The sequence below is a fragment of the Penicillium hordei genome, assembly GCF_028827395.1.
Source record: "Penicillium hordei strain IBT 12815 chromosome Unknown utg000004l_segment0_segment0, whole genome shotgun sequence".
NCBI classification, from domain to species: Eukaryota; Fungi; Ascomycota; class Eurotiomycetes; order Eurotiales; family Aspergillaceae; genus Penicillium; species Penicillium hordei.
The window spans coordinates 2,152,014-2,176,786 of NW_026623145.1; the positions used below are offsets into that span (position 1 = coordinate 2,152,014).

At 50.4% G+C, this 24,773-nt stretch overlaps 11 protein-coding genes across 11 annotated transcripts; 6 read left to right on the top strand and 5 right to left on the bottom strand.

Annotated features, from left to right (window-relative positions):
• Positions 1-39: 39 nt before the first annotated feature.
• On the top strand, positions 40-374 carry dph3 (CSL family zinc fnger-containing protein; the record flags this gene model as incomplete). Its single annotated transcript, XM_056899087.1, has 2 exons — positions 40-234; positions 318-374. The coding sequence occupies 2 exons, from the start codon at positions 40-42 to the stop codon at positions 372-374; spliced, it is 252 nt and encodes an 83-aa protein (XP_056751163.1).
• Positions 375-1,222: 848 nt separating this feature from the next.
• Positions 1,223-2,001, bottom strand: N7537_008033 (frataxin family protein; the record flags this gene model as incomplete). The annotated part of the gene is made up of 2 exons (XM_056899088.1): positions 1,223-1,498; positions 1,639-2,001. The coding sequence occupies 2 exons, from the start codon at positions 1,999-2,001 to the stop codon at positions 1,223-1,225; spliced, it is 639 nt and encodes a 212-aa protein (XP_056751164.1).
• Positions 2,002-5,756: 3,755 nt separating this feature from the next.
• On the top strand, positions 5,757-6,554 carry N7537_008034 (glycoside hydrolase family 128 protein; the record flags this gene model as incomplete). Its single annotated transcript, XM_056899089.1, has 1 exon — positions 5,757-6,554. One exon carries the CDS (start codon positions 5,757-5,759, stop codon positions 6,552-6,554), a length of 798 nt encoding a protein of 265 aa, XP_056751165.1.
• A 696-nt stretch (positions 6,555-7,250) lies between these two features.
• On the top strand, positions 7,251-7,913 carry N7537_008035 (uncharacterized protein; the record flags this gene model as incomplete). The annotated part of the gene is made up of 1 exon (XM_056899090.1): positions 7,251-7,913. One exon carries the CDS (start codon positions 7,251-7,253, stop codon positions 7,911-7,913), a length of 663 nt encoding a protein of 220 aa, XP_056751166.1.
• Positions 7,914-9,420: 1,507 nt separating this feature from the next.
• N7537_008036 (M3 family metallopeptidase) lies at positions 9,421-11,782 on the bottom strand (the record flags this gene model as incomplete). The annotated part of the gene is made up of 5 exons (XM_056899091.1): positions 9,421-9,628; positions 9,675-9,875; positions 9,935-10,235; positions 10,313-10,420; positions 10,480-11,782. 5 exons carry the CDS (start codon positions 11,780-11,782, stop codon positions 9,421-9,423), a joined length of 2,121 nt encoding a protein of 706 aa, XP_056751167.1.
• A 2,098-nt stretch (positions 11,783-13,880) lies between these two features.
• N7537_008037 (uncharacterized protein) lies at positions 13,881-14,414 on the bottom strand (the record flags this gene model as incomplete). The annotated part of the gene is made up of 1 exon (XM_056899092.1): positions 13,881-14,414. The coding sequence occupies one exon, from the start codon at positions 14,412-14,414 to the stop codon at positions 13,881-13,883; it is 534 nt and encodes a 177-aa protein (XP_056751168.1).
• A 346-nt stretch (positions 14,415-14,760) lies between these two features.
• N7537_008038 (uncharacterized protein) lies at positions 14,761-15,393 on the bottom strand (the record flags this gene model as incomplete). The annotated part of the gene is made up of 3 exons (XM_056899093.1): positions 14,761-15,033; positions 15,096-15,170; positions 15,232-15,393. 3 exons carry the CDS (start codon positions 15,391-15,393, stop codon positions 14,761-14,763), a joined length of 510 nt encoding a protein of 169 aa, XP_056751169.1.
• Positions 15,394-15,676: 283 nt separating this feature from the next.
• On the bottom strand, positions 15,677-16,963 carry psoB (hydrolase psoB; the record flags this gene model as incomplete). The annotated part of the gene is made up of 1 exon (XM_056899094.1): positions 15,677-16,963. One exon carries the CDS (start codon positions 16,961-16,963, stop codon positions 15,677-15,679), a length of 1,287 nt encoding a protein of 428 aa, XP_056751170.1.
• Positions 16,964-17,244: 281 nt separating this feature from the next.
• On the top strand, positions 17,245-18,354 carry N7537_008040 (zinc-binding alcohol dehydrogenase family protein; the record flags this gene model as incomplete). The annotated part of the gene is made up of 1 exon (XM_056899095.1): positions 17,245-18,354. One exon carries the CDS (start codon positions 17,245-17,247, stop codon positions 18,352-18,354), a length of 1,110 nt encoding a protein of 369 aa, XP_056751171.1.
• A 94-nt stretch (positions 18,355-18,448) lies between these two features.
• Positions 18,449-20,033, top strand: N7537_008041 (cytochrome P450; the record flags this gene model as incomplete). Its single annotated transcript, XM_056899096.1, has 2 exons — positions 18,449-19,627; positions 19,692-20,033. The coding sequence occupies 2 exons, from the start codon at positions 18,449-18,451 to the stop codon at positions 20,031-20,033; spliced, it is 1,521 nt and encodes a 506-aa protein (XP_056751172.1).
• A 2,627-nt stretch (positions 20,034-22,660) lies between these two features.
• N7537_008042 (MDR family MFS transporter) lies at positions 22,661-24,481 on the top strand (the record flags this gene model as incomplete). Its single annotated transcript, XM_056899097.1, has 1 exon — positions 22,661-24,481. The coding sequence occupies one exon, from the start codon at positions 22,661-22,663 to the stop codon at positions 24,479-24,481; it is 1,821 nt and encodes a 606-aa protein (XP_056751173.1).
• Between the last annotated feature and the right edge of the window lie 292 nt (positions 24,482-24,773).

Below are 24,773 nucleotides of genomic sequence, written 5' to 3' on the forward strand. Positions count from 1 at the left end.
CGCCACATCTCTCCCTGAACACTCTGAGAATTATTCAAAATGGCCGACGACGGACTGAACATCTACGACGAGATTGAGATCGAGGACATGACCTTCGACCCGAATATCCAGATCTACACATACCCTTGCCCATGTGGCGACCGCTTCGAGATCGCGATTGACGATTTGCGCGACGGCGAAGAGATCGCCGTGTGTCCCAGTTGCAGTCTGATGATCCGTGTTATCTTCGACTTGGTATGTTTCCCTATCATAAAACCAGATATATGTCACTTTATTTGTTCAGTGGGCTAACTACACGCCCTGCGGGGTATCCACAGGCCGATCTTCCTAAAGCCGATGCGCAGAGTACGAGCGGGGTGGCTGTTCAGGCTTGATTGTGCGACAAAGGAGATTATGCAAAATACCCTTGAAACGATCCGAGTCAATCTCAGCCTGAAGTGAAGGATCATGTTGCTGAGTTTTGGAACTCGCAGCCGTTCTCATTATTTTGGCGGAAATGGTTCGAAGGATTGGATATTTTGCCATTCCATTGCTAGATGCGACTGCTCGCCGTGGACTGCCTAATGCGCTTCACCGGGTCAAGCGGGTCTGATCTACCGGTCTTCACTTCATACACTGGATCGCGCGAGCATGTTTCATGTTTTGCTGCAAGTGCGAGTGTCGTTTACCTGCATCTTGCCAAGTGACTCGGTACCTCTGGGGGCTGTTGGTCTCGGTGTATCACACTGGGGTACCCGCCGTACCTCGCTCAACATACTCAACGTTTACTCGGGTTCTGTCGACTTCGTCTAGCGTGAGCTTTGCCTTGGACAATATCACTTGGCCCGCCAGGAAAGACACCACTTCATTCATCGGGTTGAGAATCTATTTTGGCTATGTACATGTCGTGTTCATTCAAAAAGAAAGAACAACACTTTGATACACTCGTTGAATTGGCGATGAGATGACCCTTTCCTCCGCCTTCGCATTGAGTTCTTGCTACAGACAGTCATTATATACCCACCTAGTGCATGTACCTCAAATGATCACTGCAACTATGCTCCCAAATCATTCGTTCATCCCCCTCCATAGTAAATCTACGAGAAAGTAGTAACGCGAGAAAAATTTCAATGCAACCGCATCATTAAATAGACCCTAAACTACAATATGTAACATCCCAAACAAAAGCTGGAATGGCAAGAATCCTCTCCTTTCTAGGTAATCGATAGCCTAGCAAGACAGTTCACTCAACAACCTCACTGTAAATATCCTTAGGCAAACGCAACGTCAACTCGGAGTTCAACAGTTCGGTCAGGTTAGATCCATCACGCAGGTAGATCCACTGCCCATTAACGAAAGGCCGGGAGTCCTGCTTCTCATGCATGTAATCGCCCTCGACAATCCAGTCGTACCGCTTCGGCCCGGAGATGGGCGAGCTGAGCCAGATCTGCTTGTTGGGTGGTTGCTTGTTGAGTACATAGGTGCCGAGTGCGGGAACGGAGATGTTCAGAACACCAGCCTGGAGGAAAGGAGTGGGTTAGTTACTTTTATAATTTATATGTCATGCCAACGGAGGGACTGTGTGCAGGCCGAGAAAGATAGCAAGATGAAGAAGACCGCGCAAAATATGATATATAGAAAAGAAACAGGAAAACGTACACTGTACTCAGCCTCAACATCCGACCCCTCTTCCTGTGCCTTCTCCAGCTCGCTTTGCAGGACATTGAAATAATGCTCCGCGTACTCGTAATACTCCTCCGGCGTCAACGGCGAGGGCTCAGTGATATGAGAAGCAGCTCCGGCAACAGAACCGGACTGCGGGTTCGGGGCTGGGGGGTTTGCTGATTCTGGGTGAATGCCTTTGCGGATTGCCGGGGAGGACTGGAAGGAGCGAGTGAACTGCGAGGCGGAGCTGGGGCGGATGGCGCAAGCCCGGGGGAGCAGAGTTGAAGTTGTGGTTGTTGCGCGAATAGATGGGCGCACGGAGGCGAGTAGAGCTCGAGGAGCCGTGCGGGATAGCATTGCTGTATAAAGGTGTTTGGATTGGGTTTGTGGAAGATAGTAATTGAAGGTCGGGGAGCTGTTCTGAGGATGGATGCGGAGAGATTGGATAATTTACATCATCGTTGTTCACCGCCTGCTTCATTAGGTATGATTACAGGCAGTAGCTGTGATTGGATCGAGGTATAGATGACAGTTGCTCGATGTGGTATTTTATTTACAAAAGGTGGACTATATATCTTGTGTACATATGATGATCTAGCTTGTCAAATACCTGGATTGATTTATAGGCATTTGATGTGATTAGGTTGAGGATACAGTCGCCACCACTGAGACTATAGCATCTAGGAACTTTGAAACGTAAGCATTGTAGGAATGTTTGAATTTGTTTCCCTCATGATAAAGTACATAAAATTTGGGTTGGAAGAGATGTGATACTTATAAATGACTTTTGTCCTATTTCCCTCGCCTTCCGGTGATGACCTTGGGTAGTGGATCCCGGTATAATCCTAGGGTTTCTACTCTGGGAATTTTCATACTAGCATTGCCTCATCATTTTGTAATCTAAGTGATTAATGAGGCCGGAGTATAGACCTGCGTATGCCGTATATGCTTACATAGCACCTACACCTTCAAGTACCTGTTTAACACGTGGTAAGCAATGCCAAGACAACAGGCTGAAGTTGGTAAAGAAATGAGAGACCTAGTGTATGCTGTCGATGACACGATTGCTCACAACAATGCTGATACGCATGCGGAGATAATGGAATGCGCCTAGGCAGATGTGGAGGCTGCCGCCGCGGTAGATGTCGGAACAGTCATACCAGAGAGCCTGATGCCCAGAGGAAGGAGATTGGTATATAATGAAACTGCTAATGCAAAAGGTGTCCCCGAGTGTGCATACTTGCCTGGAATCAATAGAAATGATGTGTCAACAGTGATACTAGCATCAACACTGATAACGATAATTCCCGGCGCCATCGATGAGGAGATCAAGGAGATTTGTGTCGCGTTATGCCTCGTAGTTGAGAAACCGAAGACATAGCAATGCTGAGTATCTCATAGGAACACGAGGTAGACTTGTTATATCAACCACAGGTATGCATGAGCTTGCACTTCTTTGAACCAATGAATGACATTATTTGAAGACATCTTCGTGTAGGTAACCTCGCTGCCTAAACATGTCATAGACTCGTCCGGTGTCTTCGGTATATGCCCAGCGCTATGGGTGCCTGACGGGCAAGACCACGCGTCACAATCTAAAAATGGTCCTCGATAGTTAGGCTGCTTGATCGTTGAGGCCGGAGACTAGCCGAAACTAGTAGAAATAGGATTCTAGGACGATAGTTTGAGCAAGAGCAGGAAGATCCCCACAGAACGAGATCGTAAGTCACGAGCGATGAACTTCCGGTATCTTTCCTACTCATTTTCGGGATTGTGAGATGTGTACTCCGTACAGCGTACAAAGCCAGCAGGGCTGCGAAGTAGGATGACGTGAGCAGAGTGCCGGAACCTGGGAAAGTGGGACCGGGGCTAGAAGCGAGTCTAGAGTCTATCGAGGCAAGCCACATTCTTTGCCAACGCGGCCAGAACTACCTAAGAATGCGCTATTTTCTTTTTCTTTTCTCGGAGAAAATTATTATTATAATAATAGTCCGGGAATTATGAGTCCGAAAAGTATGTTGTATAGTCTAGAACGAGAACAAATTTAGAGTCTTGGTTCACGTGGGTGATAAAGAGATCGGTGGAATTTAGCCTGTTTCAGATCAGAGGAACCCTAGTCTTGGTCATGGGAATAGACATGCATATGCCTCGGAAATATGTCCGGGACCTTGCCGTATAGGCGGGAGGTGACTGAAGTTTGATCTCATAGCGACCTTGTAATTCTCGCTACTGGCAGCTGTTAGTTCAGGGAGAGTTACAATGAAATCAAAGAATGGATGAAACCCGGAGAATTAGTACCAAAGGGCACTCCGGATGATATGATTGAAAAAAAAATGAGAAATTGCTTGGCCTGTAAACCTTTGCTACCTGCATTCTGCAGGGTATACTTTTGTACCGACTATGTTCTGTCAGCCTATAGGAGAATCGGGAGTAAGAGCATTGATTCCCAGTCATTATTCCAAGGGGATCACTACGCCATCAGAGATGGCACAAAGCAACCAGAACCAAAACTGACGAAAAGAAAATTAAGATACGCCTTGGAGAACAACGGGTGTGCGAACATGGAATGGGGCGCCAATCCTAATGCGATGTACCGGAAGAAACACCGGCGTGTAGTCCGGCAAGGCTTGTCATGGCCGTTTTTCGGCAACAGATCGGCAGGGGGGGGGGGGGGGTTGGTTTCAGACCGCGCCCCCTCTTTCTTCTAGCCCTAGAACAACGCCCCCAGTCGACCCAGACGTAAGGAACATACCGGAATACCGGTGAAAGGGAGAGACGGTCTGGATCTTATGTTGCATGTGAAACATGGCGTCGATCGGAGATTGGTGTCACTATGAGTGGCTGATTCGATCCATGCTGTTTTGATGTGGTGGCGCCTTCATAGTCGGTGTGTCATATTAGTCAGTTTTAGTTGACGCCCATGATTGTGTTGTGATTTGTATGAATCGATGAGTGAGATTTTTTTTTCTTGAACCTGAGCTATTGACTCTTACAGTCTTACAACACAACCAGACTTTGGAACCAATTTAAATTAATGTAGTGCAATGTTTGGTGTTTTTATCGTGTTCCTAGGGTTGTGTTCAATAACACATTGATATGATAGGCTACCCAAAGACCCAGATGACGATGTATCTGGGGTGCACCTATCAGAGAGGCTCCCCTGACTGGGAGCCAGGGAACCGCGCGGTCGAGTGCTTGGCGAACCATTGGATGATGCAATGCCATTCGTGGTACGCCCCTGACCCCACTGCACTCCAATTTATGTCGAGTTTCTGTTTGTGGGCTTTAAATCTCTCAAAGTTGTTTCTCATTGCATGCCTTTGTATTCTGCCAGGGGCAAGCCAATTATTGTTCAAACAAAGTTACAGGCACCAGGAACAGAGTTTCAAGGCGTGTATTTCCCTGTCATTGCAAGTCAATGTCAAAACCCGATGTAACAGACATTATTGTTACCCCATTATGGTCCAGGCTATTGTGGAGTGGTCTACGGATCTTGGCTGTGGAGTTAGACCAGATGGGAACCTATTTGATACCTAAGAACCGAAAGAATTAGTGTCAATTAGCGCCTTCGAGAGTGAATTCTCATTGCAAATGTAAGAAATGTCAGAAAAGACGCTCGGTTCAAGCCAATCACCATGGTTCGAGTTTCTGTCAATGGCCCATGGAGTCCATTCATATCCATCTCTGCTCTCCCCCGCGCCAATGATATTTGTCGTGTAACGTTTGATCTGGCCAGAGGCATGGATATGAGGTAGAACCCGCCTCCTCGGCCCCCAACATCCAATAGCCACTTTCCTATCTGCACTCCACCGTGAAGAAATGGAATATCTTCCAGCCAGCGAGTTAGGCTGGTAGGTTTGACACACTGATGCCAGGGGGATTTAAACCCTCCGCCTCCCTCGATCTTTCTTCTTTCCTTCTCTCTCCATCCGCCCAACTTTCCTTCATTTATTTTCTGGTCTTCTAGTCCTGTGCCGTGCACGGTCTGAGCCTCACTTTCCTTCAAGACTACATTCCTTTTCACAAGGTCGAGAACAGGCTTCTCTCTTTTTTCCCTCCTTTTTTTTAACAAGTCCACTCCTTTTGTGACTTATCTTTCGAGCTTATTCAAAATGGTCTCTTTCACCAAGCTTTTCACTGCCGGCCTCGTCGCCACTTCGGCTATGGCCGCCCCCATGCAGGCCAAGCGCAGCACCTCCGGCAAGCGTGGTGCCGCCTACAACGACATCACTACCGTTTCTGCTCTGACCAGTGGTGGCACCATTTCGTGGGCCTACAATTGGGCCGGCTCCCTCTCTGGTTCCCCTCCCTCAAACACCGAGTTCGTCCCCATGCTCTGGGGCCCCAAGATGTTCGGTGGCTGGGTGACCGCCATCGAGACCGCTTTGTCTAGCGGCAGCACCTACATTCTCGGATTCAACGAGCCCGACATGGCTTCGCAGGCTAATATGAGCCCCACGGATGCTGCCAGCTACTATCAGACCTACATCACCCCGTGGTCCGGCAAGGCAAAGCTGATTTCGCCCGCCGTAACCTCCTCTACCGAGAGCGGAGTCGGCCTTGACTGGTTCGAGTCTTTCATCGGTAGCTGCAGCAGCTGCGGTATCTCGGGTCTGGCCGTTCACTGGTACGGTGAAACTGCCGACGATTTCAAGACCTTCGTCACCAAAGCTGTCGACACTGCTTCCAAGCACAGCCTGTCCGAGGTCTGGATCACCGAGTTTGCTCTCAGCGCTGATATCAACGGCTCTACCGACCCCGCTACTACTGCTGCTTTCCTTGCCGAGGTTCTCCCCTGGTTGGACTCGCAGACTGGTGTTACTCGGTACTCTTACTTCATGTGCGCTGAGAACTACTTGCTCTCCGGCAGCACTCTCAACCAGGCGGGCCAAGCTTACGTCTCTGCGTAAGACTGCTTGTTTGACATGTTGAAAACCGCAAAAATAAAAACAATGAAATCACGAAAATAGAGAGCACGAAGGGGATTCGAGCAATTTACATTTCTTCTATGGATTCTGCTGGCGATCGGTCGCCTCGGGAGGGTCACCTATGAAATTTCTGTTCATATTTTCTAAGGAGTTTTAACGCAAATATCCACCACGCCATCTGATTTTTTTTTATTACAAACCATTCCCACGTAATCATAATTATGTAGTATCAAGTCTAGAACATGATCGAATCTCGCCTGAGAAGTGGCGGGTTGGCAATGGCCACAATGGAATTCATGGCAAACCAGGCCCGCCACAATACATCGCTGCCAGGCAGATCTAACAATGCGATATTTTTTAGCCTAAAGGTCCCAGTCCTATTGTTGACCTAATAATAATGCTAAACTTGAAACCTCGCTTTCATATCTATTATTTGATTCTACTCTAGTGTCTACTATCACATCCTGTTCTTTGTTTCTTTGTTTCTTTATGTGTATCTTTCAAATATTGACAATGCATATTGAAACATCAAGATTCAAGGCCACAATGTACAGTAGTTCTTTGGTCACAAAGAGCCTCTCGAATATTAAATGGTGGACATATTCCTCTTACCGTCGACTTTCTAACTATTCAAACTTTCAAACTTTCAAACATCAAGCATCCCTGCTCAAAGCTAACATGTCACTCCAGCCGCAACCACTCAAAAATTGGCCGCACTCTTTCGACCAAAGATATATGTACAGGCGTCTTGGCATAGAAGATCGCCCCGATGACCATCAGGTTCTCCACGATTTAGCACAAGAGGTCTATGATATTGTAGCGGTTGAAGCTATTAACGAAGGCAGAGCTATCAGCAACATCTTCCGATCGAGCTATTCACGCACTAAAAACCAATTTGAGTGGCGCAAGCGAATACCTAGGTTACCAGCCGCTGTTAGAAATCACGTCACGGACCTTGTGATTCTCACCGGGGCGCTTTATAAATATGTCAATTGTATTCAAGATGAGTTGCAAAAGGAGTTTGAGACACAGCTAAACGAAGAAGCAGCAGCAAAAGCAGAAGAAACGGCAGCGGAAACTAGGGCAGAAACCGAGGCTGAGATGAATGCTCCAGCGGCCCAAAGAAGAAGGCTAGGAGTAACACACAAAACTGTCACTGTCCCCGCTGCTGGTCTTGCCTCTGGCCTTAGTCCAGGTCCTACTTCCCCCCTAGTCCTCTTTTCGTCTCTGGCCCTGTCCGTAGTCCTGGTCCTGGTCCTGCTTTCGCCCCTGCTCCCGCCGGGCAGCAACATGAGGAAGGAGGCGACGATACTTCTTTGTTCGATCTTTTACGTCCTATAATCCTTGAAACGGGGAATGAGGGCGATTATGGCCATGGGCAACAACACTAGGAAGGGGGTGACGATGATTCTGCTTTGCAGGCGCTTTTAGACCCTGCACTATTTAACACAGAGGGAATTACGGGCGATGATAATGCCGCCATACAAACATTCCTCAATGAGAATCAATGGACCGAAGAACCGATGGAGGAGGATTGAAAGGAGTAATAAGGAAAAAGAGGTAAGGAAAGTAAACGAGGTAAATACCGATGGACCTTACTAGTATTATATTTATTTAATACTATACTATATTAATATTATACTCTAATCTATCTAAACTACTTTTTGACAGAAAGCTGGTGTACGAACAATGTATGGTATAGATGACCAATGTTGAAGACTAACTAAAATGACAAAACCCGCTATTTCAACAATCTGTGCGGACTATGATGACTAACTGTAATATGCACTTTTGTATAGTATGCCTAGTACCTAATAATATATGATATTTCCGGTATATTACCTGGTTTCTACTATATATTCGGACTTAGTATTCGATATACCCCCTACATTTTCCTAGCTCTAAGAGCTATCAATTCCTTTAATTTTAAGCCTTCTAATAGCTTCAATTTTATCAATTTTATCATTTTTAGGCCATCTAACAGCTTTATTTCTATACTCTCTTTAAGTAACCTCTATTTCTCGGATTAGATAACTAATCTCTCTTATCCTAATTAGCTCTCTAAAGAGATACTACTTCTATCTTAGAAGCGCTTTTATAAGGCTATCTACTAACCTAATTTAACGGCCGGCGCCTTAGAAGTGACTACGTATATATCGAGTTGCTAAGAACGCTGTTTGTCTCAACAGTATTCTAACTAACCGACTGAGCCCTAAGTGTGTAATTGGTTTTCCTCGTTATATAAGTGCACGTAGGTCCTGAGAGTCAGTTATGCTTCTTTCTCTCTTTTGCGCGATCGTAGCTCAGAATATCAAACAAAATGGAAGCTATAGTACAGATTGTACGTCAGATCGGCCGGCAACAAGCATAGAATGCTTATTATCGTAATTGTTATGCTCTCTTTAAGCTACTCCACGACCTTATAGAACATACGTCCACCGAACTACAATTGCTTTATAGATCCGGCGCCAAGCGGTCGAACAATTCCGTCCATCAAGTCCTCCGAAATTTCCAGAAACAATCTGCAACCTAAACTTAGCTTAGTTTGCAGGAATGGAATTGATTATGCTAGCGTACAGCCACATGGAAAGCTAGTAGGCAGAGAAAACTTATGCTTATAACAACATCTCCGTGCTATGATACCGAGTGATATTCTTCCAGGAGTCCATCCTGCCCTTGCGATAGGCGACGATCCCCTTCTCGGTGCTGGCAGCATCTTGCTTGTAGACTATCTTTGGTTGGCCGTTTAAGATATAATACGCTCACCTTGTGGTTGCCCAGGTGACTACATGTCAGAACAAAGCCACCTGATAGAATGCGATTCCAGCAAAAGGATCGCTCTTCGAAACTAGCTCTGGCTTTGTGCCCGTGCTAGACCTTCCACAAGGGCATTCATGTTCGGAGGTCGTCCCAGGAAGTTTTCCAGCATCCCCAATAGGTTCTGCTCCTTTCCACCATACTCCAGAATTCCTCGACGGTACTTATCCCAATTATCTCTGTTGTATGGGTCATGGGCAAAGACAGAGAGGAACAAATCCTGGGCCATGGCCGTGCAACTTCTTCTATTAGCATTATCTAGTGCCACAGCTGGGGCTAACGTACCATAAGTAAGCATAGTAGCAAACGTCATAACCGGCCGTTAGATGAGTGAACGTCCCAAACGCAAATCCATCTCTGCATTCCGAAAAATCCATTCCCTCTATCTCCTCGCGGAGATCATACCACATATTCTGGACATCGAGGTCCGCAATCTCCTTATCTGTACTCAACGAGTGTATTTGCAGATCGAAGATCGATACTGACCTAATCCGGATCATTAATTTTGAACAGCACGGTAGGAATGGTATTAAAGGCCCACGTACAGCTGATACAAATGATAGAGTCCCCTATTAAAATACCGATGTTCGATAAGGTTCTCTACCAAGCCCTCTGGGATTTTCGTCGGCGGATTTGGCTCGCTGGGGTTTTGTTTCTGCCAATCTGCTAAATAGTTCTCATCAAGTGTGGTGTAATGGCAGCTTAGTTCCTCTAGGACATCTTTCATCCAGCACCAATTCTCAAGCATGATGCTGGGCATCTCACCAAAGTCAGGGGGCAGTCTATAGCCATGGAAGCGGATGTACTTAGTCCTGGCTAGTAGGTCATGGATACCATGACCCATCTCTATATTTTGTCCTTGTTAGATGATCCATATGGGGAATCAACCATTTAGGTGGGTACTTGCCGTGGAAAAGAGTTACTACTTGGTGATGTTTGAGTAAGGCACAACTTGTTGGAGTTGGAGTCGGGAAGGAACACATCAGGATTGTTGAAGGATATTGCCTGCTTCCATCCGGCCGTAGATAGCCCTATATCGGTTCCATCAGCAAGCGCGAAGTGAATTAAAAGGGGGGGGGAACAAATACACATTGAATATTCACGCTTTGGTTGCCGCGATACTTATTCTCCCTCCACAATAAGTCAAAATAGAGGTATCCAACGAAACAGTTGTCTTTCGTATCCCATACAGAGAACCCTCGCACAGTATCATGCCAGACGACATCCCCAGTCAGTCTTTCTGCTGGGATGGAATCAAATCGAAGACCAAGCAAAGAGGCAAAGATGGCTAGCATATTAGTTGCTGTTCTCTCCAAGGGAAAGAACTCTGAGATCTTTATCTGGTCAATTTCAAACTCTCGTTGCACCAGTTGCTCATAGTATCGCTTTTCCCACGGGGGGAACCCCATCTTTACTTGGTGATCACTGTATTGTCCGCTCGCTCGCAAATCTTCCAGTCGCCGATTTTGCAATACTGCAATCTCACATCGGCCATATGGGCAAAGTGTTGTCTGCAGTTGGCTTAGGAATCCCTTCACCCATGCTGTGGCCTTCGCCATACGCCTCTCTATCCTGAATTCTGCGTGAGTCGTATATTTTAGGAATTGTGCCTGCCGAGCGCGGCGCTTGGTAATTTCTTCAAAGAGCGGCTTGTTCTCTTTCAGCTTTAAATTATCCGCCAGGAACATCTTCTTGCGAGTTTCTGAAGAATGGGCATGCGTTAAGACAGCCAGCGTTCCTCCATTTGCGAAAGGCACGAACTTCTTCATTTGTTGGTGGTTTTCATTGATCAGTTCCTCTTCTCCTGGACCATTGTTCCACTTCGCCAACTCATCTTCTGGCACCCCATCCAACTCCTCCAGCGAAAAGCACAACCCCCCGGCCTCCCTAGCCAAGTTCTGCTGAAACTTCCTCTCTAAATCCGAAATTTCCATTTGCGACTTCTGGTACTCTTCCAACTCCGCATGTCCGAGGATGCCGAGTCCAGCATGCTTATACTCCAATAGCTCCTTCTCCAGTAAGTGCTTGGATTCTCCGTCCAGCGTCTGAAAATCCGGCTTCTCTTTTGCCGCTTGGAGAAGTTTGAAGAATTTTTCATCCGCTGTCCAGAGTGCCGAAGCTCTGAGATACAGCGTCCGGGCCTCGTCAAACGCGCTTTGGGTCGCGAGGGACGGTGACCCATATTGGAGCATGTAAATCATGCCTAGCTCGCCTTGGACGGAATTTTCGACTTGCACCAAGGGAAGCATGACATTGCTGAACGTTGCAGTGGTTGGAGTAATGGCTTCAAGGATAAGGGCGCGGATGGTATCGTATTCGTTGATTATGCGCTGCATCGCTGGAACAATTTCTTCAGTGGTTAGGACACGGGGAAGGGACTGTGGGAGCAACATCTTTCTTTTATTAGGTCCAGGAAATTTGTTGGAGATACTTAAATCGGGTCAATGGGTGAATATCCACGGATAGGGAGATGCTCAATAGAAGGCGAGGTGTGTCTTTTACAAGGAAAGCGGGGTCAAGTATATAGGTCCGTTCGAAATCAGTTTCACCCTTTCATTCTCTCTTCTTCTTAACTCTTGGCCAGACGCACTCCAGTCCCAATCTAGCCTAGATCACCCTGAGTTGTCGAATTGGAAAAAGTACCGATAAGCACTAAATTTATTAAGCCTGGTGTCACTAAAAATAGAGTTTCAGAAACAAGCAAAGAGAAAAACATGGTGAAACTGATTTCGATCCACCCTGTACCGAAAAGTGGCCCCCGCGGGAACCGTTGGGACCCCCCTTTGTTTACGGGTCTGGGATATCAGGCTACTACCTAATCATACATGGTGGGAACTGATTTCATGCTAGAGATACATTAAGTGACGGACTACATACTAGAGGAATAAGAAGCATAGGATGATATCAGTTTAACGTGATGTGCTCTCATAAATGCGAGCTGAATGTGGACATTGTAATAGGCCAACACAATCCAAACCCCCCGCGCTTCTCGGACAATTCAGTCTGGCGCCCCTTGCCTAATCAATGAGTCGATCTACTCGGAAGGCGAATTGGGAGCTAGGTAACTGTTGGAGGTCACGTGACCTCGCTTGCTTGCTCCCAGTACAATTAGTCTCACAGTAGCTAGTTCTCTTCCTTTCCTAACGCAACATGACATTTTCCAGTGCACTACAATACTTAATTTAGTAGTCCTACTAGAACTGTCTATCAAAGTCAATCAATCAACCAATCAATCGTGTAAGTCGAGTCTAGAAGCTATGTTGCTCCTGGAACCTCTAGTACAGTTCCCAGGGGCAGCCACATGCCCTCCGGGAAGCGAGTGGAGTGTCTCTGGGATGGGCATTGATTGATGGGGGTTCCAATAAACATCCGCGGGTTCACGGTTTCCGTCTCCTTTTCCTGCGGTCCCTTGAGCCCCATTTTGAAACGAACAACTGCCACGAGGTATAGACTGTTGGGATATGCTGCCTATCCAGAGCGATGCTAATTTGAGCTTTACTTTCCTACCTAACCTATCTCTGAAGCACGTTGGAATATCAACGTACGTTGGGAAAAGAGCCAGAGCAATGACGTCACCCAACCTTATTGTGGTGATCAGTGGGGCTCGGTATAGATTCGGGACTCCAAACCCAAAATGGTCCAATTAGTTGAGAATTAATGAGTGCTTGTCGACGGTGGAACGATATAGTCAATGCATCGGGGAAATTTTGAGACATATGAAGAGAAGCTAGTTAGCTCATTTTTTGAGGTTGATGGATCTTGGGGAAGATGAGGAGATATGTCGGGTTGCAGGTCCGGGTAACAGGTATATTAGGAGTTAACGTAACAGGTAGGCTGCAGGCAGGCTATCTTCAGGCACATAGACAAGACGTAGGTCGAAGAGCTACAAAAAGGGGCGGGAATCAACCTGAATGTGTAAACAAAGTGAGTCACGCGCGGAGGCGCCCAAGCTGCGGCCACACACCGTGACAGGAGGAATGGTTTGTCGACGCGGACAACGACGCGCTCGAGGATTTTGGTTATTGCTCTGGAGGTCCACTCATCATTACGCTCCATGAACTGATACTCCATGCGCTCTTTTCCTCGAGTACCCTACAGACTACGGAGTTTCAGAAGAATAGGGATCCTGCGCGATGAAGCGGTCTTCTTAGCCAAATTCTTCTATCTCTTCTGTCCCTTGTGTCTCCTGAGCGCTCTAGGGGATATAGACGGCCACCTTTCGTGGGTGGTTGTCTTTCTCGCTGCTTCCTCTGTGGTAGATATCCTATTGTGCCTCGACCTGTCTGTTTCGCTCAGACTGCCGTTAGCGCATCTCCCTGTTTACTAGTTATCCCATTCTAGTCCATCCTCACTCACTTGCGCGCCTCCTTTCCACCACGCATCCCTGCAACACACCCCTACTAACATCCGATATCTCCCCACACCCCTTATCTTTCTCGCTTTCACACACCCAAACCTCCCATCCTCCCTTCAACTCTCACCCCCAACCCCTCACACCCGAATAAACGTCGCCGTAGCACAGACAAACATAAACCATGCTGGCACATTGACCGTGCACATACGCATAAAATTATTCCCCAACCACCCGCGCAGCGCCTCGTAGTTCTTCGGGCCGATGTGCTCCTTGCTGGAGATGCGCGCGTTCCACATCATCGACCAGGTTCCGAAGTAGAAGTGCAGGATCGACAGCACGCCACCTGCCGCGTAGAAAGCCTTGGTCTGCGGGTGGAGGCCGGCGCCGGGCGCCCCGAAGGCATTGATGAAAGCAATGATCAGGGCAAATGGGTACGACAGGATGATCACCCACTTGGTCGGCTTAGCGAACTCGGCGAACCAGTCGACCACGACGTGCGCGCAGATGTCGTGGGGCTTGCGCAGAAGCGGCGGCGCCAGGAACGAGCGGAAGGCGTTCTGCTGGTCCCAGGCGCACATCAGCGAGGCCGAGGAGATCATGAGCGGGCTGAGTCGGAGGAGGGCCGTCCCTAGAGTGGTGGTGGTCAGCGGGGTGGAGGCGTAGTCGGCCATAGTTTTCTTGGAATTTTGTTTTTCCGTGGAAGTAAAAGGGTTGTGTGATGAGTGGGTAGGTGGTGTAGGTTTGTGACTGGATGTATGTATGTACTGTACATTTGTTGACGTTGGTTTGTGATGGTTATATAAATTGCTGGTTTCAATCCCAAGGGGCCGAAACCCCGAAAGCCCTAGTTATTCTATTCTTACACCGAACGCCGAATGGACCACCCTTAATATACGAAACGATGGGGAATACAACTTCATACAACTACGGAACTCAGCTTCGGTCGGAAAAAGCACTGCAACAACAAAGTTGAAACTAAGTACACAGGTGCATCGTACGATCGATCATTTGTCTCATCTATTCCTTCACCCACGCCGCGGATCCCGTCGGCAACGCGGTCGACAGATCCAACAACTCATCGTAGCCGGGGTAGGTCGACTTATCATCCACAATGTTAACCGCTTCGTTGTTATCGACGTATTTCTCGATCCACGACAGCGAGACCACGGTATGCGCCCGGTTGACATAGGGCTCCTCACTGGCCTGCAGAGCCTGGAACTCCGGGTCGTGGTTGACCTTGTTGAGTTCTTCGAAACTGCGGAAGTAGAATTCAATTGTCACATCGTGGTCCTATTCGGGGATTCGATTGTTCAATTTTCATTTGTTAAATACAGTAGAGTTCGGTATCTTACATCAATCACCCAGCCGCGGTTGTTGCGGCGGTTCATCTCATCGACAAACGTCCGGTATGCCGGTGGCGAATAGCACTATCGTTTTATGTCTGTCAGATGGGGAGATCCTGATACAATAAGGAGTTGACTGATTCACCTGCTGGTATGCGTAGATACCATGCTTAGCATGTAGCTTGGCCGCCTTAACAACGTAGTCGCGGGCAAAATCATGGCCCTCCCCACCTTGGCGGGCTTGACCTTTGTAGAGTTTGATGGTGAGGCGCAACAGGCGCTCGGTCCGACCTCCCGTCTGAGTCATAGTGGTGATGGGTAATGATGTATGCGAGTTTCTAGCTGTAGAGAAGAGAATGGATTTGGGTTGTATAATCCTCAAGCATGGAGAGAGGTGGTATTTAAATACAGAACTAGGGTTTGGCGGGGCGGCCGGAGTTAACGGACGAAAGAAGCCTTATCTCAGGACCCCTGGTCAAGCTTTCATATCATGATATCCGATCTCCCTAAAAGGCTAAATAAACAACGGGCATAGTTTCGGCGGTCGGCGATAGCATGGCACCACCACAAGATCTCACCACTAGACTAGACTAGAGATGAATCTTACGCTCAATCCCGAAGATCCGATCCAACCAAGCAAAAGACTTTGTGGTCAGCACGGTGAACGCCCCTACCTTGGACTGCAATCCTCCCTCGGCCATATCCTCCGCCACCCACATTTCCTTCTGATCCTCCGGGACATTCACCAGCTCATCGTAGATCCGCTGCGTGCTGACCTCCGGTTGCGAGTACAGCGAGAACCGCGCTCCGGTCACCATGACGGGACAGTGGATGCGCGGCAAGAAACCCACCCCGTCCGAGGTGCCCAGCGTGTACTCCTGCATGCGCCGGAGCATCTGCGCGGCGGTCCGAACCCCGAGCATCCAGCGCCCGAAATCAAACTCCCACCGCGTCATGGGGTTGAAGCGCCCCAAGATCCCGAACACATAGTCCCAGCCGGCGTCCGGGACGAACCCGCCGGCCACGAAGGTGTTGGTGACGGGGCTGGGCATGCGGCTCTTGAGGAGGTCGAACATGGTGTAGAAGGGGTCGACGGCGATGCAGGCGCGGATGCGAGGGTCGGCGGCGCCTCGCAGCGCCAGGTGACCCCCCATCGAGGAGCCCACCAGCGCTATCCGCTCCAGATCCAATTGAGACTCGGGATTCTCGGTCGCGTATCCCTCGGCGAAGTCGAGAACCTTGCCCACGACCACCTCCCAGTCCTGTCGCATGGGAACCCCGTGCCGCCGGATCACGATGCCTTGTCCGGGTCCCTCGAAGGTGAGAACCGCGTACCCCAGCTCGAGCGCTGCCATAGGGAAGATGTAGAAGATCTCCTCCTGGGTGGCATCCGCGCCTACGGTTTGGATCAATAAGGGTAGTTTGCCCGGGAGTCGGTTGGAGGGATGTGGTAGGAAGACGTAGCCCGGTAGGTCGAGGCCTTCCTCGTAGGGGATCTCCACGCGGTGGAAACTCCAGTCGAACAAGGCGGCCGCCCGGCTGAAGTTGGAAATAGCGGCTTCAGATGCGGTCAGGAGTCGTGAATCGGTTCCGGGCAACCCATTGAGCATGAATTGGGCCGATCGCTGATAGTTGGCGACGCGCAAATACGCTCGTCGCGCCGCCACGCGGTTCCCTGCCAGCTCCGCCTCGCTAGCCAGCACTTCAGCTTTGTCCGCCGCGTCCATCCATGCTGAATACCAGCTCTCCACATCCTGGTCTTTAATGCGGGCCACCGCCGTAAAGAACTCGGCAATCTCCCCGCCCTCGTGCGCTGTGAAGCTGAGAAGACGGAGAGCCTCGAAGTTGAAAAAGTCGGACTTGAAGAGACGAAACATGGTGGTTCGTGGTCAGTGCAAGCGTAGGGTTCGAGACCATCACTTGGACAGAGGGCGGGGACTCTTTCAACGTTTTGAGTATGAGTGTGAGAACTAGCCAGATAGCCGTATGAAGGTATCGGAATTCGGGGCAGTGCGTCTTATGTTCGGCAACCAGGCTCTATTCGCCGGTTATCATCAACCACAGGTTAAGAATCATCAATGAACAGGACTAAATTCAAGGGTGGCATGATCTTTCTCTTCCTTCTCTTCCACAATCAGATCATAGCATATCGAGAAGAATGTCTGAGTTTACTTATCGCATCCCACGTGTTCAGCGGGCGCTCGTGGCGACGGGACCGGGCAGCCTTGCCCTAAAGCCCGTGCCTGTTCTCAAGCCTGGTAGCGACGAACTCCTGGTGCGCATCGCCGCCGTCGCCCTCAATCCGTCCGACCACAAGCTCCTGGATCAATCGACTACCGTGGGTGCAGTTAGCGGTAGCGACTTTGCGGGGACAGTCGTACGCGTGGGGGAGGATTCGACGTCCCGCTTCCAGATCGGCGATCACGTCTGTGGGATTATCTTCGGGGCCAACCCCGGCAACCCCCGCAACGGCGCCTTCACACAATACGCTGTCGCCACCGCCGATTTGTGTATGCACATTCCTTCTTCCATGGGATTTGCTGAGGCAGCATCCCTCTCGATGGGTCTACTGACCGCTGGGCTCGCCTTTCGCTCCCTGGGTCTGGACTGGTCCCGACTGACGGACCCCGACGAGAACAAGAACCACCATTTAGATGATTCGGACAAAGAGTATGTCTTAGTGCACGGAGGTGCCACAGCGACGGGAACGCTGATCATTCAGCTGTTACGGATGGCGGGTTATACGCCAATTGCAACCTGCTCACCCGCCAGCTTCGATTTGGTGCGAAGCCGGGGTGCGGTGCAAGTCTTCGACTACGCCTCGCCCTCGTGCCATGAGGAGATCCGCGACTACACCCAGGATCGCCTCCGATATGCCCTGGACTGCATCAGCAATGTCGAGACCATGACCCTCTGTTACGTGGCACTCGGGGACGCCGGCGGTCGGTATTCGGCGTTGGAGTATTACCCCCGGGCGCTGACGATCCGCCGTCGAGATGTGGAGCATCAGTGGGTTCTGGGATGGACATTGTTCGGAAAAGAAGTGCAGCTCGCTGGCGCCTACCACCGGGACCCCCTCCCCAAGGACCGAGAATTCGGGCGTGAGTGGGCGGGGATTCTGGAGAAGTTGATGGAGCAGGGCCGAGTGCAGCCCCACCCGCTGGAGATCATCCAAGGCCCCTTGTCTCAGGCTATGGACCAGGTAGACCGAATGCGCCATGGTCGTGTCAGGCGTAAGAAGGTTGTTGTGCAGATCCGATCAAGCTAGGAGATAGATAAGGTAGATAGATACCTGCAACAACATATATTGCTTTACAAACCTCACCTCCACATTGACTTACTAACACGGGGAGCTGCGAACAATGGCTCACTTCCTGGCAGCAGCGGCTCTGGGGCTCGCAGCCCTAATAGCCTACTACATTGTGAATAGCATATATGTACTCTTCTTCCATCCGCTGGCGGGTTATCCCGGCCCCAAACTATGGCTCGTCACCCGGATTCCGAATGCTCGCGCTCTCCGTAGTGGCCAATTGATGCACCGCATCCGTCAGTTCCACCAGCAATATGGTCCCGTGGTCCGCTGGGCCCCCAATGAGTTGTCCTTCATCTCCCCCGAAGCCTGGCGCGACATCTACGGCCACCACGGCCCTGGCAAGGACTTCGCGCGTAACCCGCTGTGGTATCCCCGGGCCGCCAACGGGGCGCACAACATCCTGTCCGCCGACAACATCACCCACGCCCGCATCCGCAAGCTTGTGGCACAGGGTTTCTCCGAGAAAGCCCTCCGCGAACAGGAGCGGTTCATCCAGTGCTACGTCTCCCTCCTGGTGACCAAGCTGCAGGCCGCCGCCGCCGCCCGCCGCCCCGTCAACATCGGCGACTATCTGCAGTTCGCGACAGTGGACATCGCGGGAGACCTCATCTTCGGCGAGCCCTTTGATTGTGTAGCCAAGGAAGAAGCCCACCAGTGGGTCAAAGTGACCTTCGGCTTCTTCCGGCGCCTCCTCGGCGGCGCCTCCCTGCTGATGGTCGCCCCTTACCTCCGACCTCTCCTGCCCTACCTGGTCCCGAAACGGGTGCAGGAACAAGCCCGCCAGCGGTTCGCCTTCTCGTGCGCCAAAGCCGCTAAACGGCTCGCGCTGGGCGAGGCTCCCGACCGCAACGACCTGATCACGTACATCTGCCGGTACAACAACAGTCCTCCTGAGGGGAAGGGATCGATGACCATGTCCCGTGCGGAGATCGAGGCGACGGTCGACATCCTCATCAGCGCGGGGAGCGAGACCACCGCCACCGCGTTGACGGGCACGGTGCAGTATCTCCTGCGCAACCCGCACACGCTGGCCAAGTTAGAGGCCGAGGTGCGCGGGTCGCTCCGCTCCGCCGACGAAGCCATGAGCATTACCCATACCGCCGCCTTGCCCTACCTCAGCGCCGTGCTGCACGAGGGCCTCCGCATGTGTCCGCCTGCTCCCTCTATCCGGCCCCGGTTGGTCCCTGGCGGAGGGGCTATAATTAGCGGTGGATTTGTCCCAGCTGGTGTAAGTTGTTCTCCATTCCTCCATCCAAAGTCCATGTAGCTGAGTGAAACTACTTACTCTACAGACCTCCGTCGGCATCCCCCCCTGGACCGCCTTCCGCTCCCCCGCCAACTTCGGCCAACCCGACAACTTCATCCCCGAACGCTGGCTCCCGGCAACCCCGGAGGGTGGCGGCATGGCCATCCACCCGCACGAGGTCCAAGTGTTCCAGCCCTTTTCCTACGGGCCCCGCGATTGTTTGGGCCGACGACTGGGATGGGCGGAGTTGCGGGTGCTGCTGGCCACGCTGGTGTGGCATTTCGACTGGGAGAATCTCAGCCCCGAGGCGCGGTGGGAGGAGCAGGTGGCGTTTGTCATGTGGGAGAAGCACCCGCTTTTACTGGGATTGAAAAAAGTGCATAAATAGGTGGTTTTTTGCGAGGCGATGCCATTATGGCCGGAGTTGGGAAGTTGGCGCGGTTCAACCAGCAATGGACTTATGATCCTTGATGTTACAGTCCGCACGGAAATCAGGGCTAAACAAGGTCACTTGTCCTTGACCGGACATTGTTCTGGAAGCATAGCAAACAAGTATGATCAAGATCGCACCATAGTATCGGGAATTGAAGCTACAGGAAACTCTAATCTAACAGACATATATGTAGCAACAGCATTCGTTTCTCTCAGAACTTACCAACTAAAGGCGTAGGATGCCCTCCTATCAGATATTAGGCGGCTGGCTTGACTTCGAGATAGGATCTAAGATCGTCCTCGGATTCTCTGGATTCAAAAATGCCGCGCTCGGAAAGAGTCAAAGAGTGCAAATTATGTGAATATCTGCAAGGCACTGTATCTCCCTCTTTCTCTTCCTCTGTCTGTTCAATTCGTCTCGATCTCCATCTCTTATCTTCGTCTTTGTCTTTATCCCTACCTAATTAGAATACATTTAAGAATTATTTTCAAACCGGGAACTTGTATTCAGCAAGCTCAGAGGTATACCCTGTATATACAAATCACACAAATCCGTGGTTTTCGTCGATGCCCTGGAAGCCTGCGAGATTAAAACTGCACGATTGTTGGGCTAATAATGTGATGAACCGAGTTTCGTTCAGCCCCTGGAAATGTCAAGATCTGCGTGTCAAGTCGGGAGACGATCGGTTTTTTTCGGGAAGAGTTCCCCGCAGGAACAGAACCCCGCTCTCGTGTCACATTATCTTTCGCTATCAACATGGGGAGACTGTACATAAATTGGACCACATAGAGGAAGTCTGACGGCTCCTCAAGAAACAGTCTTTGACTTTTGGAACCACCTATCTTGTTACCTTCTCCTACCTGATTGACAGGCACTTACCCTGACTTGTAGAGTATCTTTTAACAAAAAAGACCACTCTATCTGAGCGTTACGCTCAGATAGACCAGGCTCCGATATATATAGTGCATGACATGACACTTAGTAAGTCTATCTATCTATATATCCGTAATAAGAACCTAACGAATTAAAAAGTAGCCGATATCTACTTCTTAGCGTAGCTAGTAGTTATAAATATCGGTATAATAAAGCTTTATATAAAGCTATAACATATTTCACAAGCGAGTGGATCTCACAAGCCAGTGGATCAACCCAAAACACTTAGTAAATGCGATAAATTCCACATTTATATCTTAACAACCATGTGTTTATTTTATCTCCTTATTTGACGATAGTTATTGATAAGACCTATTAGCACTATATACTAATTTTAAAGATAGAAAATGGCTATACTATTATTGTTTTAAAAATTACCGAAAATTACGTTACTCAAAACTAGAGATATATATATCTTACTTATAAAGTTATAACCCTCCCTTAAACTCCCTAAATATAGCTAGATATCACTAAATAAGTGTTAAGCTATTAGGAAATCTCTATATAGACTACCGTTGTTAAGATATCAAGTTGTAATTTACTATGTGTTTGGGGAGGTGGCCACTCGTTTGCGGTGGCCGCTCGCTTGCCGAATACGTTATGGTATTTTCGGGGTGGCGGCTCGGTGGTGGTGGCGGCTCGGTAGTGAAATACGTTACTAGAGTATTAGATACTGCACGTGATCTGCTGACAGATAGATTGGTTCGCTCTCGGTGGCCCATCTGTGTACCCGGTGGGGCACCATCGATTGGTGACGGGTAGTCCCGTAACACTATAGAGGGCTGGGGGGCAGCTCCACATAGATCTATAGAGAGAATCTATTTTTCAAGAGATCCCTCTTCAATTTCGGTCAATTTAGATAACTTTGCGCGAGAATTCGCGCGTTGTTAGTGGCCATATAGTCGGTCTTAAAGTGTTGAACGTGGTATATTAAAACGGCGCGCCACTTCACGAATTGAAGAGATTTCCTGATTCTTAAAAGCCTAGATAGCTAGTAAGCTTCTACCCTCTTGCTCCACTAATTTTTAGAGGAGCGAGAGCGAATTGGTGGCATGGTGGGTGGTTGAAGAAGAAGGGTTTTAATTGATTGACGCGTTTTCGGTGGGGTGGCCGGCTCGGTGGTGAAATACGTTAGTTATTAGCTAACTAACTTAGTTAACTAATAAGGGTGGAATCACACAACGAAAGGTACCGATGGCGAGTGGCTGTAGCTAGAGATAGCGGTTGATGGAAAAGTCACAACGCAATTCTGATCGTAGGAGGGAAAGCCTGTTGGGTGTGCTTGTCAGACTGGGATATGGCCCCCCTAGGCCCTAAACAGGAACCGAGGTTTTTGTTATGGTCTAGTGGTAAAATAGGCTGTATTTTTCCACAGTGCTCTTTGTTCTTTGTCTCATGGAGTTAACGACTCTTATATCCTAAACTCCGTTGCTGCATGCAACACTTTCAGACACCGATGTTCAATCAAACAACAACAAGCTTCCCCCAAGCCCGATTGCCTCCATCGTAACGCCGATCTGCCCTTTTGCTCGAGTAGAAAATGCGAGCTGAGCTTGGGTTTAAATAGCCAGGTCTCCCCCGTCTTAATCATTCTCAACATTCTTTGACTATGCTACCATAATTCCCGCAAATCCTGACTACCCAACACAATGAGTCAGCCAGCACAACAGCGTCCTCCACCATTACCACAGCCCGGAGCGCGAGGCTGGAGGTTTTGGACCATTTTCCCTCCTCTTTGCATTGCCACCCTCTTCTCTGCCCTCGAATCGACGGTCACGTCGACCTCACTGCCCGAAATCACCGCTTCCCTGCACGCCGGGTCAAACTACACCTGGTTCGTCAACGGGTATCTGCTCACCTCGACCGTCTTCATTCCCCTCTACGGCCAGTTCGCCCAAGTCTTTGGCCGCCGCTGGCCGGCGATGGTCGCCGTGGCGATCTTCACGCTGGGCAGCGGCATCAGCGGCGGCGCCAACTCGACGGCGATGCTCATCGCCGGTCGTCTCGTGCAGGGTCTGGGGGGCGCCGGGATCGGCACGATGACCAACCTGATCATCAGCGACCTGGTGTCCGTCCGTGAGCGCGGCAAATACCAGGGCATCATCTTCGGGACCTTCGGCATCGGCATCGCGATAGGGCCCGTCATCGGCGGGGCGATCGCGCAGAGCGGGCACTGGCGCTGGGTGTTCTGGCTGAACCTGCCCCTCGGCGGCGTGACGCTGGTGCTGCAGTTCATCTTCCTGCAGATCACCTTCCGGAAGGTCTTCACCTTCACGCAGAAGGTGAAGCAGATTGACTGGACCGGGAATTTTCTGCTGATCGGCGCCATGATCGCCATCCTCATCGCCCTCTCCTGGGCCGACACCGTCTATGCCTGGTCGGACTGGCACATCCTCGTCCCGTTCCTAATGGGGTTTGCGGGCCTGTTCGCCTTCCATGCCTTTGAGGCGACGCGCTTCTGCGGCGTGCCCACCATCCCCGGCCGCCTGTTCCGCAACCGCACCAGTGCCGTCACCCTCCTCAACACCTTCCTCTCCTCCATGCTCACCTACTGGCGCTCCTACTTCCTCCCCGTCTACTTCCAGAGCGTCCTACTCGTCTCTCCGCAGCGCTCCGGCGTGCTGCTGCTCCCCAGCGTCCTGATCGCCGCTCCCGCCGCCATTCTCTCGGGATTCGCCCTCTCCCACTTCGGCCGCTACAAGCCCATCCACCTCCTCGGCTACGCCCTGATGACCCTCGGCACGGGCCTGTACATCGACTACGACGCCCACTCCTCGCTGGCGAAGGTCGTGCTCTACCAGATGGTCGCCGGCTTGGGCGGCGGTATTCTTCTTACTACCTTCCTGCCCGCCGTGCAGGGCGCGAACCCCGCGAAGGACCTGGTTCCGGCTTCCGCGACGTGGGCGTACTTGCGTGCCTTGGGGAGTATCTGGGGCATCGCCATCCCGTCGGCCATCTTCAATAGTCGGGTCTCGTATTACGTGCAGGCCCGCGTGTCTGATCCGTCTGTCCGCGGGGCGTTGGGGGGTGGGGGTGCGTATGCGCATGTCTCGGCGGCGTATATCCGGGCGCTGCCGGATGGGGTCAGAGAGGAGGTGGTCGGAGCGTATACGAGTGCGATGAAGAATGTGTGGGAGGTTTGTGTGGCGTTTTGTGCGGTGGCGGTGTTGTTGACATTGCTGGAGGAGGAGATTCCCATGCGGACGACCGCGGTGGAGGGGGATTCGGTGCTGAAGGAGAAGAAGAAGAAGGAGGAGGAGGAGGCTGGGGGTGCTGATCCTGCGAATACTGCTGGTGCTTCTGGAGAGAAGAATGCTGAGGCGGGGAGGGTGGAGGAGACTATTCCGGTTGCTTCGTCGAGTGAGGGGTCTGGGAATGATGGGATGAAGAGCGGGGGTGGAGAAGGGTTGTTGGCTTCTGGGGCGGTGGGGGCGAAGAAAGACGAGGGGGAGAATGGGCCTGAAGCTTGAAATGGAAGTTGCGGTTGTGGCGGTTTGCCCTGATCATAGTTGTGGTCGCAGTGAGGTCACAGTGGATGGTTTGAAGAGAGGGGGAGGGTTTAGACATGGGGGTGCCAATGTCTATTGCCTTTCATTACCTCCAAGGGCTACTCCGGTCTGTTTTAATTTCTAATGACTCTCGTTGTCAATTTTTCTTGTATATTCGAAGTATAAATTCAGGGCAAGAGTTGTAACTAGCTAAAGCCCGGTCTTGTAATTGAAGCCAAACATGAGTCATAGTTACGCCGTAAGTATATGTCTT